The 18,478-nt window shown below is 39.3% G+C and overlaps 1 protein-coding gene across 1 annotated transcript; it reads right to left on the reverse strand.

Moving 5' to 3' along the window:
• Positions 1–896: 896 nt before the first annotated feature.
• LOC118229291 (paired mesoderm homeobox protein 1-like) lies at positions 897–14,099 on the reverse strand. Its single transcript, XM_035421146.1, has 4 exons — positions 13,248–14,099; positions 6,900–7,075; positions 3,517–3,698; positions 897–2,243 (listed from the first exon to the last, which is right to left on the reverse strand). Exons 1-4 carry the CDS (start codon positions 13,492–13,494, stop codon positions 2,111–2,113), a joined length of 738 nt encoding a protein of 245 aa, XP_035277037.1. The 5' UTR covers positions 13,495–14,099; the 3' UTR covers positions 897–2,110.
• Positions 14,100–18,478: the final 4,379 nt, after the last annotated feature.

An 18,478-nucleotide genomic window follows, 5' to 3' on the forward strand; every position in this document is an offset into this window, starting at 1 on the left:
CTCAAAACATTATTTCCCAACTAAATTATTTCCAGGGAACAATGCAATACTGACATTTAAGGCTAGGAGGGTCAGAAAGACAGTATTTCTGGTGCAAGAAGTGGTGAGTATTTGGGATTTACTGCGATGGGTTCGCTTGGCGGCCCAGTAAGAGGGAGGTGTAGCCCAAACTCGCAAATTCCCCCGCCGACAGCCAGAACGATTCCCAGAGATTCCCCAGGGGAGGACAGAGATCACATGCGAGCAGCCGTGCCTGAGACGCATCGAGCAGAAACAACACTTTAGCAGCCATTAAACTGGGAGACTCCCACTCCCTCCTCCTCCTCCTCCTCCCCCCCCCTTTTTTTGAAAGAAAAATAAGGATTTCCTGCACCATAAACACGTTGTTTTTAAACCAAATAGACTCGCCTCGCGAATACGGCGGACCCCGAGCGCGGATCCGCTCGACAGACAGACCGAGGGAAGGGGGTCAGGGGAGAGAGAGTCCATCAATGGGCAATAAAACACTCCCGCGGCATTCGCACGAGCTAGCCCGCGCCAGCGGCTTCCTCCCCTCGGGCCGGCACGCACGCTTTTGAAGCCGAGTCCAAAGCAAACGCAGCCCCTCCTCCGGAGGACGGGCGGGCGGGCGGGCGTCGGACGCCAGAGCAGCCCTGGGCGCCACGTCACGTCAGGGGCCGTCGCCGTGACAGCCGTCGACGTGACGGGCGTCACCGGGGACCAGGACAGGGGCCAGCAAACGCTCAGGAATGCCTGACTGCTTTCTTGGACTGCCAAGGAAACAGAGGGGCCCTTCTGCTTATTTTGTTGTTTAGAGAGGCCAGGTTGAGAGATGATGATCTTTCTTTAGGCCAAAGATGAAGGGAAAATCAAACAAAAATGTCAAGATCTCTTACTTATATAAGTCATAGTTATATTTATGTTTCACAGTAAGTTACAGTATTTACAAGTTATGCATCTGAATACATACGTTTGCTCAAAAGTGAAACCAAACCAAACAAAATGATTGAATCATACATGAAAAATACAATTGTTCCATTGATATTTATTCTGAGTAACCTTTAAACTGGTGTTGTACATAGATAATAAAAATGTATCTTTTTTCCCTCAATCTTCACTATCACTGTTGCCATCAACAGCAGCATATAAAAAAGAATAGGCACTTTGGAAATTTAGACATGGGAGCTTTCCAGTAACTAAGCAGTTAAGTTCCCGCACTGCTTGAAAAGTTGAAAAGTTCCATATTCTGTATTCAATGGCAAAAATATACAATCAGTCTGAAACAGGTCTTTGAAACAGCTCCATTAAATTTTGTGAAGTGTATTTTTATTATGTAGATTTTTTTGGTACAAATAAAGATATTCAAGATATATACAGTGAGAAAGCGCAACTAGATCTTCGGTTCCAAGGTAAGTCTTTCTTTTTCAAGGTGATTTACAAAACTTAAATCACCTTGGACAAATACATTTTGGTCAATAAAAATGCATTTTTGACATTTAAATGTCAGTGGCACGGTACAAAATTGGAAAATAATGATGATAAAAAATTATTTAAAATATTTAAATGCTTCAAACTTCTCAGTCTATAACCAGAAGAAAAGCCTGTACTTCTACATCCCTTTATATTTCTCCAAACTCTGAATGGTTGCCATAGTTACTGGTTAAAATCCAATGACATATTTCTGCTCCACTGATAAAGGAGTGCATTACAGTCCAGAGGCTGCTGGGATAAATGTTGGGGATACTTCCAAATGTTACTATAAAAAAACAGATTTTTCCATTGCCTTCTCACACTGAAATACATTTCCAGTCACCGCACTGTGAATTAATACAATATCACCATGTTCTGAAACACAGTTCTGGAAAACACTTTGAAGTTCATATTTTTTTTTTTTGGTCTCTCTTCACGTCTCATAACAAAAATGATGCAAAATAGAAAAAGACATTCATCTGTAAGATGGCGAGCCAGCAGGAAGAAGCCTCTGGTGTAGATTTGAACATGTGACCGACATCCCCGCTGCCAGTCCACGAACCTCTCGCTCCGTGCTGGGCCTCTCCGGGGTAACCGTTGCCGTGCCGATCGCCTCAGCACCAGTGCTGTACTCTCCCCCTTAGTTGACGGTGGGCACCTGGTTCAGGCTGTACTCCTTGGCCTTCAGGCGGAGGTTGGCGATACTGTTGGCCATGTTCATTCCCTGTGTAGCGTTGGTGCTGGCGCATGTGGGTGAGTAGGTTGCCATGGTGCTGGAGGTGATGGAAGATTTGAAAAATATGATGAATCAATAAAACAGATCCTGGGTCTCACACATCATTTTTATTGTGTGTGCATGCTTGCATGTGCTTGTGTGTGGCAAATAGACTGTCTGCACTCTGAACTTGTATTACGTGCATTTGTATTTGAAAATGATTTTTCAAATTCATTTTCACATTGTTTACTTCTGAAAGATTAATGAAATGAAAAGATTAAAAGATTAAGGAACGCTTAATCTTTTACTTAAGACTGCTCTTAATTGTATCTAATACTTCCATAAAAAACATAATCAAACAGGATAGGAAATGGTAAAATCTGTAAGTATTTAATTTTGGAATTTATTTTTTTCTTTCTGACATACACTAACATGGCCTCTAGCACTGAATAGCAGCTCAAAAAGACTCAGTCCCATGGATTTCATTTTATAAAACCTAAAATTATGCCAGTGAACCTGAAAGGTAATACTGATGTATAAACGTACAATAATAACCGTGAGGAACCAATGACATTTTTTCACAGGAGTCCCCAAGGAGCGCTGTAAAAATATCTACACGTGTGAACATGTGCTGCGTGTTTTCTGTCAGCATTGACTTGTTGTAATAGTTCCGCATGCTTTGCACTTTCTGGTCATGTGAAATGATGCAGTTTAAGGCACAGGCAGAAGTCTGCACAGCTGATTAATATTTGATTACCACAAGGAGCCTTTTGGCAAATCAATAGGCTCAGCCACTCTGATGTCCACTGCAAACAGCTGTAAATCAAGCTACAGCAAACAGGCCTGCAAAAAACCCCTGCCAAAGGTGCATTCCTCTGTCCTAAATCACTGACTCCCAACTATGAGATACATTTTCTGGGATCTGCAAAGACTATCCTTTTTAAATGTGCCCATTTATTATGGTGCCCATAGTAATGCATAATACATTACTAATAAGTGTATTACCCTTACATTGTATATGGTATTCCAAAATATGCCATTATAAAGTGTTTTTTGTGAGTGTTCCCACACAGTGTTGATGTTACTGTTGCTATATCTGGCCTTATTCTTAAAAACCTTAATTCATGTGAATTGAACATTAACAATGCATTTGTAGTGATTGATAAATCAATTATTAATCATTTTTACCAGCGTTATATTCTATGTTACACTACATATGTGTTACATGTTCCTACTCCTGATACAACAACAGCAACAATAATAATAATAGTTGTAGTAGTGGAACAAAATGTCCCTAGAGGGTTATGAAAGAGTCAAAGGGGAAAGGTTACCTGTATGGGGAGGAGGTACCCCAGGACAAGTAGTCGTTGGGTCGAGGGGAGGGGCGGGGCACAATGGGCTGCTCCACCGCTGTGACGTCCCCGGAGTAGGACTTGAGGAGGGACGCATTCTTGCTGGCCAGCATCGCTCGCTCATTCCTGCGGAACTTGGCTCGTCTATTCTGAAACCAAACCTGCAAGACAGCCCCCCCACATGACACAGTGTTAGGCTTGGCACTGTAGTTAAACCCCCCACTGACTGCTCTCATCGATTTCCCCTCCCGCCAAATTTAGAACGTGCCGTCATATTCACAGTCTCCGTCTCATCAACCGCAATGTCCTCCGTCGGTTCGGTTGAATGCGAACAAGCACGTGTCCTTTGAAAAAAGGATCGAGTATTTCAGCTGAGTAGTCTTTATATCAGAGGAGTATGCTACATGTCTAGCCACTGCAGCCAGAGTACAGGTATCCGACTGACCAAGGGAGTTGCTTTTGTGCAAAGAGAAGTGGAGAACCCTGCTGAATGAAAGCCCTCTTTTCCAGGACAATGGTATGATCAGAAATAGAAAATAGATGGTGTCTCGTGTGGCGTAGCCCATCGAGCGCTTTCCATATGCTCATTGCGAGCCGCGACGTCGGCGGTTCAAGTCCGACTGCCGACCTTTGTTGCATGCCTCTCCCTCTCTCTCCTCCTAGTTCTTCCTGTCTCTCTACGCTGATCTGTCAAATAAAGCTGAAAAAGCCCAAAAAAACATAAAAAAAAAAGAAATAGAAAAGCTTCTCCAAATGTAATTAGGGCCAACAAAATGATGAAACAATCCCCCTCCCTCAAGAAAAGGAAGAAAATAACGGTCTTGCTGGGTCCAAGGCTCAGCTCACCAACGCTGACCATAAAGGCCCACAGGTCAGGTAAGTTACCTGTGCAATCAACTGCTTTCATTGATGAAATAAGTGCCGAATAACATCAAAGACAAGCTGACCCTGTGGCTTTCCAGGACCAAGGTGGGGAACCTCTAGTCTAATTTATGCAGACTGAAGGAAATCTACAAAAAGCTGAGTAAATAATCCCTCATCCCACCAGGTGCTCTTTCGCATTAATGTAGCTGTGCTAAGCGCGGTGATTCACTCATGGCTGGCATCGACTCCAAGTGCCAATGTCAATGTGGCTGAGCGTATAGTGGGGCGATGGATGATTGGCTGTGGGGTAATGTAGGGTGGGGTTTCAGTTGGCTTTCACACTAAATCAACTCTTTTGGTCAATGGGGTGTCTGCGATCTGTCTGCATCCATTGTGTAACTAGTGAGCCAAACTCCAGAATCGAGGGAGGGTTTTACAGCAATGCAAACTGACGGATAATATCGCTCATAAGTAAAGGGTAAAAATCCTATATTATAAAGGTTCTACTGGTAAATGATACATAAGAAATAAATTAGGAGAAGGAATCAGCCTCCAAACAGATTTGTCAGCCTCTAATAATCAGCCAACAATCCTTCACTTATACATTTCAGTAAACTTTCCTTTATTTTTTTATTTACAGTTTGACCTTGACCTTAATTTAGAGTTCTACTTAACTTTCTTCCATTTTAAAGATTTCAAATATTTCTTTTCCATTCATGCATTTTCTCTGTACCTAAAATTCCTCACAAGAATGGCTGTGGGGAATTAACATATGAGGACAGAGGACATTGCTATTATATGGAACTCTTCATCGTCCTACACCGCTGCCCCCCAGCCTCTTGTCAAAATTCAAAATGTCCAACCCATTTTTATTTGGACAAATCCTCTGACAGTGAGCATAACCTGCCTCTTTTGTGTCTGGTCTTGGTGTTTCTCATTATGCTACATTTACAGGACAAGCACCGTTCACAGACTGAAATACACATTTTTTCCTATTTGCCTTGTAATGAGCCAAATCGGAGCCCGTAGTTTTGGGCACCAGCAGATCCTGCTAAAGCAATGCTTCAGTACTGACCCAAGAGTCTTTCTATATCAAAGGATCAAAATCTGTCTGGCACGCATTAATCACAGATGTGTTTTCTTTCCCTACAATAGCGCACGGTGCTCATACAGTTATGAACTCAAAGGCCATACATACTGTACATACAGAGTATCAGCAAACATGGATGTGCAGGGACATGTACATTTTTCTTGAATTGGTAAAAAAAAGAATTTCAAATTAATTTAATCTAATTTAATTTAATTTAATTCTGACATCACAACAGCATTTTATCATTGCACTATCCTTTGCCTCAGATGAAATGCCACTTGCTTTACAACAGCAGCCTTGTTGGCATCATTTATGCTAAGGCCCAGAGAAAAACTTTACCTGCGGTTAGTTTTCAAAGACTTACAACCCTTTTGAAGGATTGCCAAAAATATGGCTGTATAATTAAATTACAAAAAGAAGGTTGTTTAAACATTTTATATTAAACAGACCCAAGTGCTCTTTCAGCTATTTTGGGATGGCAGGTATGTCATCCACAAAATTACCAGCTGGCAAGGCATACCCCAAATCTGTCTGAAGAGCTCATAGTATTATTCAGCACTTATATAGCACTGATTTGCTTTTACCAAATTTTTATTTGGTCGTTCAAATAAACTTTACCCAAAGACCCTCACAATGAAACATAAAACTGTTTTTTTTTTCTCCATTTTTTCAGTGAAATCAAATATTTGATATTCTTCTAGGGAACAGTTTGCAATATGAATATTCTATGATACTCACAAGATAATTCATTAAAAAATAATATTAGCGCTATAATAATGGCCCTGGCTTGAACTGCCCTTGCTGCTCTTTAAAAGTGTGGCCCTGGCTTGAGCTTCCCCTGCTGTTCTTTAAAAGTGTGGCCCTGGCTTGAGCTGCCCTTGCTGCTTTTTAAAAGTGTGGCCCTGGCTTCAGTTGCCCTTGCTGCTCTTTAAAAGCATGGCCCTGGCTTGAGTTGGCTTTGCTGCTCTTTAAAAGTGTGGCCCTGGCTTCAGTTGCCCTTGCTGCTCTTTAAAAGCATGACACTGGCTTGAGTTGCCCCTGCTGCTCTTTAAAAGCATGACACTGGCTTGAGTTGGCCTGGGTGCTCTTTAAAAGCATGACCCTGGCTTGAGTTGGCCTGGGTGTTCTTTAAAAGTGTGGCCCTGGCTTCAATTGCCCTAGCTGCTCTTTAAAAGCATGGCCCTGGCTTCAGTTGCCCTTGCTGCTCTTTAAAAACATGGCCCTGGCTTGAGTTGGCTTCCCTGCTCTTTAAAAGCGTGACCCTGGCTTTAGTTACCCTTGCTGCTCTTTAAAAGCATGGCCCTGGCTTCAATTGCCCTTGCTACTCTTTAAAAACATGGCCCTGGCTTGAGTTGCCCCTGCTGCTCTTTAAGAGCGCGGACCGAACGGCCCGGGGGCTGGAGCTCACCTGCACGCGCGCCTCGGTGAGGTTGACCCTGCGCGCCAGGTCCTCTCTGACGAAGGCGTCGGGGTAGTGCGTCCGCTCAAACACCCTCTCCAGCGCCTGCAGCTGGCTGCTGTTAAAGGTGGTCCTGTTTCGCCGCTCCTTCCTCTTCTTCTTCTCCCCCGAGTTCAGCTGCTCGTCTGCGAGCACACACAAACACACGGCACACGTTCAAATAACAGGCAACTTCTGTGTCTATAATACACTTCATATATTGGCATCTAGGGCCCCATTTTCTGATTATATCTCAGTAGAACTGAAGTCTCTTTTAACGTGAATGTCACGTAACGAATACACGTAACGGTTTCCTGGAGTGAGTAATAATTCAATCTGAATATTCAAATGTGAAATTGAACCCAAAGGAAATTGTTTAGTCAGACATGCAAAGCACCAGTCAAGTACCAGGATCGATCCCTTCAAAGTGTACTTTGCTTTTGTTTGTTTCTTTTTCCGGACATACAGTATGAAGATTTTTGAGGTCAATGTAACAAAACACATCAAAACTAGCATAAATTCACTACCTGGAGTTGAAGGCAAAGAACATTGTTGTGCATGATTATGAAACTGGACCCAAGTAAATGGCCCAAACAAGACTGAATTATAAATGTACTTCTGTAAATAGCTTGTCCTGGATTGGACTGTCTCCATCAAAAAACACGGGATAACTTTAAAAACCCACTGCTGCAATTACCGGCTGCTAAACGCCTGTGAACTGTATACTATTACAAGTAGATAAATGGATGTTAGAGGGATAATTCGTTAAGAAGTGGATTGCTTATCCACTATCCACAGTGGATCAAATTTGTTTACTTTCGCAGAGGCATATTCAGTGAGGTCACATAAACAATTAACTAATGTGAGCTATTTCCAGTTTCTGCAAATAGTTTTTTTTAAAAGCCATTCATCCTGATGGCTTATGATTACACAACTGTTTATTCAATTCATACAGTTTTCTGTCTTTGTGCGCAACAAAATCCCCAAGGGAAAGTCGTTGAATGGCTGCAAAATGTACATTTTTACCAATGCAAATTAAAAAGGTTCTACCATATCTGTGAACATGTCACTGGTTAAATGTGTTTACCAGTGTAAGTCAGAGATGAGGTGTCGATCATATTCACGAAAATCCTTGAATTCTATACCCGGAGACAAACTTATTGAAGCTTTCATTTACTGGAACACACCAGGCATTGATATCAGTGGCAACTCAGCTGAGCTGAACGAGAACGATCTTACTGGAGTGAAATGAGGACTTTCAAAAGATGAGTGCAGTATTGCATGTGGTAAACACTGGCATGTCCCAGGGAGTTCCCCGTTGTTTGCTTGGCGGAATATCTATAGTTTTATAGCAAAAAAGAAATGTTCACAGTACTCAAGCACAGCATTTTTTTATCTTCGTAGGTCTGAGGAATGCATATTGACTCCAATACTGTAATACATTTTTTTGGGCCTTTGGTGGACCAATTTGTTTTTGAATACTGGAAGACAGAGAAGATGAATACTAACAGCAGTGGGGCTTTCTTTATCTTTTCTTCATCCATCTAGGTTGCTGTCAGCACAGTGCTGTGCAGACATGATTGTCTAAACCCATTGCTTGCCTCATTTTGATGCCTTTTCTCTTTTTACCAGCACAAAAAATATCACAACTGCTACTACTACTTTGTCTAATAATAATAATGCTATTGTACTCTTTTGTACGTCGCTTTGGATAAAAGCGTCAGCCAATTAAATGTAAAGTAATGTAATGTACTCTATAGTACTAGTACTAGTAGTGGTAATATTGTTGTTGTACTGTAATGTTTTGAGTTTGGCTTGTTTAATTTAACTATATTTACAATTTGGTCAAAAAAGTAATCTGCAAAGTGAGGCATGTGTGTGTGTGTGTATGCTCATTTTGAAATGTTTTGTGCTTTGGTAGAATATTCCATTTGTGTGTGTGTGTGTGTGTGTGTGTGTGTGTGTGTGTGTGTGTGTGTGTGAGTGTATGTAGGCTCATTTTGAAATGTTTTGTGTTTTGGTACAATATTCAGTTCATGTGTGCGCGTATGTGTGTGTGTAGCCTCATTTTGATATGTTTTGCATTTTTGTAGAATGTGCAGTGTATTTTTGTTAACCAAACATAATCAAACGTTTTTTTATTTATTTGCTAAATGAAATTAAATACATGCAGCTCTGGCAAGCATTAATGTCTGTCTTTTTAAAATATCCTAAAGACACATTCTTCTTCTTCTTTTTCTTTTCATTATTATTATTACATTTTTTCTGCCTATTTGTGTTTTTCTATTCAAATGTTGTGTATCTTCCATGTGAAAACAGTTGTAAATAAATAAATCAAATTTATCAAATATACTTTTAAAAATTAAGGAACTTTTGAACTATTTAAAAGGCATGTCTTAAAATGGCTTGCATAACTCAACCAATTACATTTAGTCAGCCAGTAAGTTATGACAGTTATTTAACAGATATTTTAAATTTAACTTCCAACAGCAATCTTTCACCAATCTGTAGTTTTCCCTCTGCACTTTATAGACATCTGCTATGAATCCAGTGGTTTGTAACAAGTCAATTTAAAAGAGGTCCCACAATACATTACCAGCACTGTGGAGTAGCTACCATGCAGTGGTGATCTGCATAATATTTCAGATTATTTAATAACCCGCAGGCAGCAGATCAGCAAATCCACCGATTTATTTCAAAGGTCCATAAACAAAACATCTTTCCCTGGATGCCCCACGATTTACACTGACAAACGACATTCTCCACACCATTTTGAATTAACCTAAGAAAATGTATTTTCATCGTCTAAAGACGTAGGCCAACTTAAAGCAAAACTACCGGAAAACTGCGTGCGATTACCTTTAAGAGTAAATTGTTTCACTTCACTATTGTTTCCCATCTGTTTTCAAGTGTAAATAGAAAGCAAATATAAAAGAGCATTTTTGGTACCGTCTATTTTGTCTAATATATTAATTAATTAAATAATTTTAGTAACTGCAACAAGAACTTGAACTTCGTCCCAATCTAATTTTTCACTTTAATATAAGATAAAAGTAATCTACTGATTATGTATTTGTTTGTTAACTTTAAATCCTAATACGGTTAAATAATGTCAATCAATTGTCTTTTCTGTAATCCTCGCGCGCAGAGCTGATGAAAGTTTTCTGTGAGGCGACCGTTGCCATTTATCTGCAGATACTGAGATACTGTGGATGAAGACCGTGGTCTCCGGCCGAACAGGGGAATGTGCTCCCTCAAATCCCCCCAGACTCCATGTCTTAGAAGAAAGGTAATCCTTCCACAGACACACTTCTTGTTCTCATCAATCAATCCTTAAATCACTCCAATAAAACTTAATGGGGGGGGGGGGGGGTGACGGATGGATTCGCCCTGAACCCTTAAGAGCCGCAATCACAAAGCACAGATGAAAGCATCAGGCTGTAAAAGAAATATTTTGCGATGCGTGCGTAACCTTCTTCTTTTAAAACATTATAGCAGCAGACAACATAATAATAATAATAATAATAATAATAATAATAATAATAATTCTTCGCATGCTGATATTTTTCATTTGCAGTTTAGCCAATTCTTTCATCGTCATCTTTTTAACACCTTTCTAATCTGTAATTTGGATACCCTGCTTGAAGCCACTACAATATAAATAGGCAGACCAAACGTAATGATTGCATTTCCAAATTTTCCATTTTAAGATGGGTCAGCCACGCCTTATTTCGACGTAGTGGTAATACACCACAATTTCTCGCAGGAGATAAGATAATGCTGTAATATATGTCTGACAATGACAGCTTTGCAAACATTAAAAATAACAAAAGCACTCATTAACCGGCAGAACGAGATATCCGATGCCGAATCACTTATACACGTGTCACACACGTCCACCCCATAATTTAACCAGAGGTCAACATTTCTAGGGGTCATTCATCCCAATCCGGTTTTCTGCAGCGTGGGATGGACTTTCCTTGACAGCGCAATGTTGTCTACAACGCATTTTACACTTACATCATTGTGCGTGAAAATTTAAACGTGTTAGGTTTACAATATGTCCAGCCCATAAAGTATGATCCAAGAAAATACATCCAGGTCCACAAAAATGTATTCAGCAGTTAGGCCTACGGTTAAGTTAGAAAATAGAACAGCAAATGCTGTGTCTCAATATCTTCCCCGAGATAAACGCGAAGGACACTGATTGTACAAAGTTGATTCTCTACTAATTTGTAGCCTACAAACAGTTGGTGGAAAAAAAACATGAATTCACGGTTGTCCTGTAGATGACTGAATTCAGAGAACACAAAAGTGAAGGAAGGTCAACTACAACTACACACAATAATTTATAACCTTCTTCTATCACATAAACGGTTCTTTATGTGATAGTTTTCCGTGGCCTTGTCATAACAGAAGAGAGATTAATACAATGTTCACAGTGGGGGTCGGGGGAGAGAGACAACATTTTGGTTTTTTTTCTCCAAAACTGTTGGCCCACTTTTTTCCACAGAGCGCTTGCTGAATTACGTAAGGAAAATAAAATTCCCGTTTTGATTCTGTTTTGGTGATTTTAATAAATGCAATTGCTTAGAAAAATCTGACATTTTTTGCGCATTAAATTGACCTTATTTAAATGTGATAAGAGCGAGTTGGCTAACTTGAATCATTGAAAGAATGCATACAGCCTATTGAAATATTGATAACGCAGGAGCCTTCCAGATTTAACAGGGTATTATGAACAGTTAGTATATTCAAAAAATAAACAAAGAGATTATTAAAAACATATGGGGTATGATCTTTACCTTACCCTTTAAGATATGACCTGATGTTCTAACGGTACAGAATTTTTTTCTTCTTCAAAGATGACAGTAAATGCAACAGCAGCAGGCTCCATATTTTGTATGGCTACATTACTGTAAGGAGAGTGATGGCCCTTATTCTTCTTATGGAATAACAACAAATATATCAATACACAAAGGAAATGACTCTGAGTATTGTGTTATATTGCCATTATCATTACTACGACTGAGGCTGAAATGATCGAATTATTAATATTCGTGTGTTATTAGCAAAAAATTAATAAATAAAAATAAAAAGTCCAACTTTAAAGTCTCTGTTCTGGATAATTTGTTTTACCTGCATAAAACGAATGAAAAACCAATTTCGTCTTTGAGGCTCCAGTTTGCCGCTTTTCGTTTCATTTTTAGTTTTTTAAGTAGCTCAAGCAATGTGTTGCTAACCACATTAAAATATGTTAATTGTACAATTACGTGGGGCCTGTACCTACATCAACGAGTAACCCACCTAGCATGTTTAGATAGGTTTGACGTACATTAATCCGATAATTTGTGAACAAAATGACAATTTTGAAATGTTTCACAAGCGGGTACGTGTGTGAATTCTCTTTGCCAATCCAACTGTCTAAAGATGTGGGTAAGGTTTTTGTAAGCATGTAGTCAGATAACTGAACGCTTTCCAGGACAAAGAAGAGAACATTTCTATGATGCACTTACTCATTAAATTTTCCTTTCAGTCGAAAATGAAAGCATACACAGTAAAATGTTAATTATTACAGCAACTCTTACGGAGTACATTGTAGTCTAATAGAGTATAATGTTAATTTTGTTAGAGTTGCATTAATACTGAACATCTTACTGTGCATGTTGTTTGACAATTATTATACTATTACTAGAATGGGATACAGAGGAACAGCAGCTATAACTAACAACTTCGTAGAAGCTTGCTTGGATCATGCAATAGTCATTCGGAGGCAGAAAATGTAAAATTGCACCAAAACCTTCCGAGTAAAGGCTAAATATGCCATAGATGTTTATTATGTAAACATAGTCTTAATGATTTTTTATTCCTTATGTATTGTTTAGATTGTGTTATCAAGACGACTTGATAGTTAGATTACAATTTATTCAGAATTAACTTTTAAAGCAAGCAAATATTTTCATGGATCGAATGTCGTACACTACAAGAAATCAATAACTGTACCTCGGCTATGTCTATAAAGACATGTTTATGTCTCTTAATTTAGTAATAAGACGAACACACATGAACAGCCACGCGGCAGCAGCCTCCGTGGAGACGAGTCACGCGGGGCATACTGTTTTGCTAATTTTACATCACACATCTGCATCACTACGTTATACTTATCGATTCTGTGTCTACACTTGTGCGTACATGTCAGAAGAGCGTGCGGCATTATATATGACATGTGCTAATCTGGCAGTTCTCTGTGTTGAGGTGTTAATCACAGCTGGAGGCCCGTGTTATTATCCCGGGAGTAGCCTTCACTTCTGCACTTACTCTCCTGTTGCGTAGTATCGCTGCCGCTGGTCAGTCCCGGAGACTCTAGCAAACTCCTCCCCGCCTCCCCGGGGTTCTCGTCCGCTGGTGTCCCCACCATCTCCCCGGGATCCTCGAGATCCAACAGGTGACTAACCGAGAAGTTCTTCTTAGCCTGTAGATTTTCCAGATTGGCTGTAATCGGACTCTCCAGACGGCTTGGTGGTGTAGCTTGTCTGTCCATTACATGCACATAACTAGAATTCATGACGCAAATAGTACGTCGAAGAGAAAAAGGAATAGACTAATAAAGCTGTGCGCGAGCCGAATTATCCCTCACATATAAAATGTACAAACAGCGCCTCCAAACTCATCCGTGAGTAATTTTTCCGAGCTCAAGAATTGTACTGATCCAGAGTGCCGTTTTCTCACGCGTTTGCTGAACTCGTAGTACTGCACACCAAGAGACAAGTTAAAGGCAAGTTAAAATTGCCTCCAGTCTTGAGGAACAGTGAAGGGTAAACTGCACCCCAGCAGTTGTTGGATATGAGCAGGCTACCTCCAAAAACAAGAAAAGCGCACCATTCGCGAAGTTCTTTTCCGTGTAGCCCCGTCGAGTCACGAGAGTGGATGACTAAAGTCCCAGAAATTATGCCTAACAGATGGCGCGTGAGTAAGCGCTCAGTTTACGATTGATAGGGGGGAGGCTGGACGCTGGTGTTTTTTCGACCGAGTGCTGCCTCTTGTTTCGTCAGAGAGATTCTGGAACTTCAAACGGAACGGAGTGGCTTGCAGAGGGAACCGGAATGGGGAATAAATTAAAAATTGAGACCCCTGGGAGGGCTGGCCGACCCAAACGGAGCCTGTAATTACGTGGCAACGCGTTTTTGCTGTCTGACGTTTTGCAGACCCACTCTCTCCATCACAACCACCCCTCCTCTTACACAATACACAGCAACGCTGAAACAGCCTGATTAGGGTCTGTAACGAAACTGGCAATATCAACTGTAATGCGGCCAAAGCCCTCCCCCGGTCCCTTTCGCTAATCTCTTGAAGGTTGATATAGGCAATTATCTTTCAACCGATTGGGATGCCTCGAGTAGCCTGGGGGACTGGGGGAGTAGATCTACTACTACCCAACCAACAAGTCTTGCGTTCGATTGTGACTAATGCTGTCCACTAGAGACAAGAAATCAACAAATGTAATATGCAGAGACACCCTGAATATAATTATTTGTCTAATATGAGTATTCGATAGTTTTTTCAGGATTCTCAACTTTTCAACAGTTAGTAGCCTATTTGCAATATTGGTTACTACGCTGTTGGTTTCGAACAATGTATTTGGTATGAGCTCTATAAGATAAAAGAAGTGTTCATTTGGCGCGTGCATAAGAAGCGAAATAATAGTTATACAGTGTAGCCTACCACTGACCACTTACTTTTTTATATTTTCAACAATGTCATTACAGACCAGCTATTTGACAAACATGCGATTTGTGTGTTTCTGTCATATTATCTCAAATAAGGGTTTGGTAAGATCCCATTGGTAAGATGCAAGGCTCCAAGCTGCAAATTCGTAGCATCCAGTCCCTGATCTTGGAAAGGAACACTTCATGCCATCAAAGAGTTATAGATTCAAACCAGATGCACGGTGTCTCTCCCCTTCTTTCCTTGCATTAATTAAGGCATTGACATAACGCCGACTTCTTCTCATCGTTAGCTTCCCTGCAGATTCTCTTTCTCCTTTCTGCCAAAGCACCCATGTTGATGCCAGTGCCCAATGTTCGTCTTTCTCTCTCTCAGTTGTTCAAACGGGCAGCATAAAAGTCCTTTGACGTCGATCGGAGTTAGTTCATTGCCACACACTGCTCTTACAGTAGCATTTCATTGTACCAAATTTAATGCTTGCCTCTCAGTCCGTTAAAAATATACTGGAAAACATATACCGAACACTGTATTTCTTGAAGGACCCGAGAGACTTGCAAAAATGATCAGACGAAGGACATTTATAAACCTGTGTTTTTGTTTTTCTAAATCCAAATTAAGTATGCGCAGACCAAAAAAATAAACGTTACATTTTCATGTAGACATACGCTAGTTTAAATAAAAACAGTAAAGAACAGGCAATTCATTTTTATGAGTTTCAAGGTAAATAATGGCAACGAAAACAATTATAAAGTAAAGTGAACAATGTCAGTATAGTACAAATTGGCTGTCAATGTGTGTTGTTTTCGAATACATGTGCCTCAAATGTTCATGTGTAATCGGAAAGTTTAAGATAAACTCAAATAAATGACTAGGCCTGACTGGCGCGTATTAACATAATTGTAAGCTCTCTTAAATTTTTAATTGAAATGTTGACATTTAACGACTGAAGTATTCAAATAGACATAAAACCGAACTAAATGTTACTTCATAAGATGTTGCAGTTCGTATCTCAATATCATTTTATACTGGACATTTATTTATGACTCGCGCATAATGACGATGATAATTATGATGATGATGATGATGATGATGATGATGATAATACATTCATGCATTGAGAAAAGTTTTATATTGGCATAGATTAGGTTACTTTACAGATGCTTATTAATACAGGCTGACATTTAGCTGAAATGTCAAGGTTTATTATTATTATTATTATTATTATTATTATTATTATTATTATTATTAATAATAATAATATAAATAATACTAATACTAATACTAATACTAATAATAATAATAATAATAACTCGAATTATTCAACGCAGTTGTAGACACAGTAAACGTGCTCCCACACGGCACACACCAATCGAGGACATAATATTTATTTCCACGCTGCTATTGGCAAATTAATTTAAAGACCTAGATAATGAATCGCCTATGCAGACATCTTAAATGGCCGTATGGGTTTCATGAAAATGTGTCCATCATTCAAAAAAATTCCGTCATTTGTTTCAGATTGCAAGATTGTGCATTTTTATGTAAATTTCACTTAAATAGTTTAAAATCATATTAAACGATGTTGGTGATCCTGCGACACACACTGATTTGGTTAATGAATTCGTACTAAAAGTCGGTTTAAGGAGAAGAGTTTCAATTCCCATTCTCTTTTAATAATGTGACTATGACAAATAACCGATGGACATTTGAGAAGTAATGCGAGTGAGCATATTCTTTGACTGCATGAGCACTTAATTATTGAAATAGACGTTTAGGCAGCCACCATATGACCATTTATTATGCATTTAACTATATTATAAAAACTTAAGCAGCAACCATAATACTCATGCTATAAAACAACGAATAATTGTAATTATAATTATGTAACATTTCTCATGGATGTACAATAATAATAACAATTATTATTATTACTATTATTATTATTGTTCACAGCCGTCAGTCGAAGAGTAAAATTTATTTATGCAGAGCGTTGTAACTGCTGTATTGTTTAATTCATTACAGATTAATTTTGTGTAGCAATGCCACAAGCAGTTTGTAATTAATGTTTACAGTTAGTCTGATAAACACTGAGGCACACAAGGAGCACGTGTGCAACTACTCCGGGCTGCATTAAATATGGCACCACCGTGTAGGTTGCAACCGAGAGAGAGAGTCGTAAAAGGTAAGGCAAAGGACATTATAATAATCAACAAATAGCCTTTATTGAAAAATAAATTGGAATATGAGCAGGCATTGACGAGAAAATAAACAATTTTGCTCAGAAGACAGAGTCTGAATCGTGCAGCTACACCTTATTTTGATAAATAAAATTGCCTAATATATTTGAGGGCTTTCCTTATCAGAGGCCTTATTTTCCAGGTTCATTTTTTTATTTTTTATAAATATCTCTGCACAATATAACTCAACCGGTCATATAGAAAGCAACAGGTCTTGGCGCAGTGCATTCCCTTAAAGTCTTAATTCTCATAGGAGCTACAAAGGGAGCAGACATTTAATAGGAACAGCTAACCAAGGTCACGCAATTTCAGAGTCAGCACCAGCGGTCAATGGACAGCACTCGAGATACATGCTTATCAGTTGGGCTTAAGTTTCGTGTAGTAGGCAACCTCGAGGTTTTACTGATGCATAAAGTTATATTGCCTATACATTTATATCTATGAGGTTTTACTCATTAAGCCGACCCGACACGCCCTGGAAATTGTATTCGAAAAAGATAACTGCGCGCTGATAACCGCTCCACAAATTCAGTAATGTCAAACTGAAGTCTTGGAGGGCCGCAGTGTCTGTGGGTATTTGTATATGGTATATGGACAGTTTACAACTTGAACAAACCACTGGATTCTGGCAACCGTGCTCTCGTCGACATGATGAAATTACAGGAAGATTAAGATGATACAATTACACTGGAATTACAAATACGGTTATCGCGGTATTTAAATTTCGCAATTTCTTTAGCAAATTACGTGCGACGTGTCTCAATATTTCTCATGGATGTATGGCTTATAGGCTACAAGAACATAAACTTTTTGAACTTTTCCCTCATTTTTAAGGGTGTATACGTTGCATATATTAGAACAATAACACAATAACACAAAATATATGATTGTAAAAATAAGGGTATAGTTTTTCTTTTGGAACCATGTCTTCATTTTTCTGACAAGTGGTCTGACAGTTTAACAGCTCTGCGTTTTTAAGGTTTACCACTTAAGGGTAAAAAAAATCCACCACCACTAGGGCCTACCACATGCAGTCAGTTTCCCCTATAGATACCGTGCTGTATCTACAGGGTCGCAAAAAAAGATGGCAATATGATAGCTACGATAATTTAGGCTAGGTTACATTGATTGTTTCTATACTAAAGCAATAGACTTTAAATTTCTGGATATTTTGATATTTGGTAACACACCTTGGCACAAGCAAAAATTAAACGCGTCGTTCCCTGTTGAAAGTTCAAATGCGGAGCGATTTACCGGAATATTAAAGATTCATGTTTTTCCAATCAATTTACTTAATGTCGTATGCAATACAGTAGCCTACGTCAATGGAAAATCTATAAATATAATGCATGGTCAGACGATCAGATCAGGATTATCAGTAAAAGTAGAATTCATCCGCTTTTCACTTATCGGTTTACAGCTCTTTGCCAACCTATTTGAGAAGCTGGATAAAAATAAATCAGGAGCAGTTGGGAAGGAGTGGCATCATCTCTCTTGCAAGATCGCATACCTTTTTACGAAATGCATGGTAGCCTACCTCTGTATAATTTAACAGCGAGAGAAAATTAGAGTCATGAGCGAACTGCT

This window comes from Anguilla anguilla, chromosome 6 (assembly GCF_013347855.1).
Source record: "Anguilla anguilla isolate fAngAng1 chromosome 6, fAngAng1.pri, whole genome shotgun sequence".
In the NCBI taxonomy this organism is placed as follows: domain Eukaryota; kingdom Metazoa; phylum Chordata; class Actinopteri; order Anguilliformes; family Anguillidae; genus Anguilla; species Anguilla anguilla.

Excerpts from the sequence above, each read along its gene's own strand:
- LOC118229291 (XM_035421146.1), bottom strand. The coding sequence starts at position 13,494 with ATGAATTCTAGTTATGTGCATGTAATGGACAGACAAGCTACACCACCA. Across the intron at positions 7,076-13,247 it reads CGATACTACGCAACAGGAGA|ACGAGCAGCTGAACTCGGGG; the intron begins GTAAGTGCAGAA and ends GTGTGCTCGCAG. Across the intron at positions 2,244-3,516 it reads GGTACCTCCTCCCCATACAG|CACCATGGCAACCTACTCAC; the intron begins GTAACCTTTCCC and ends CATCACCTCCAG.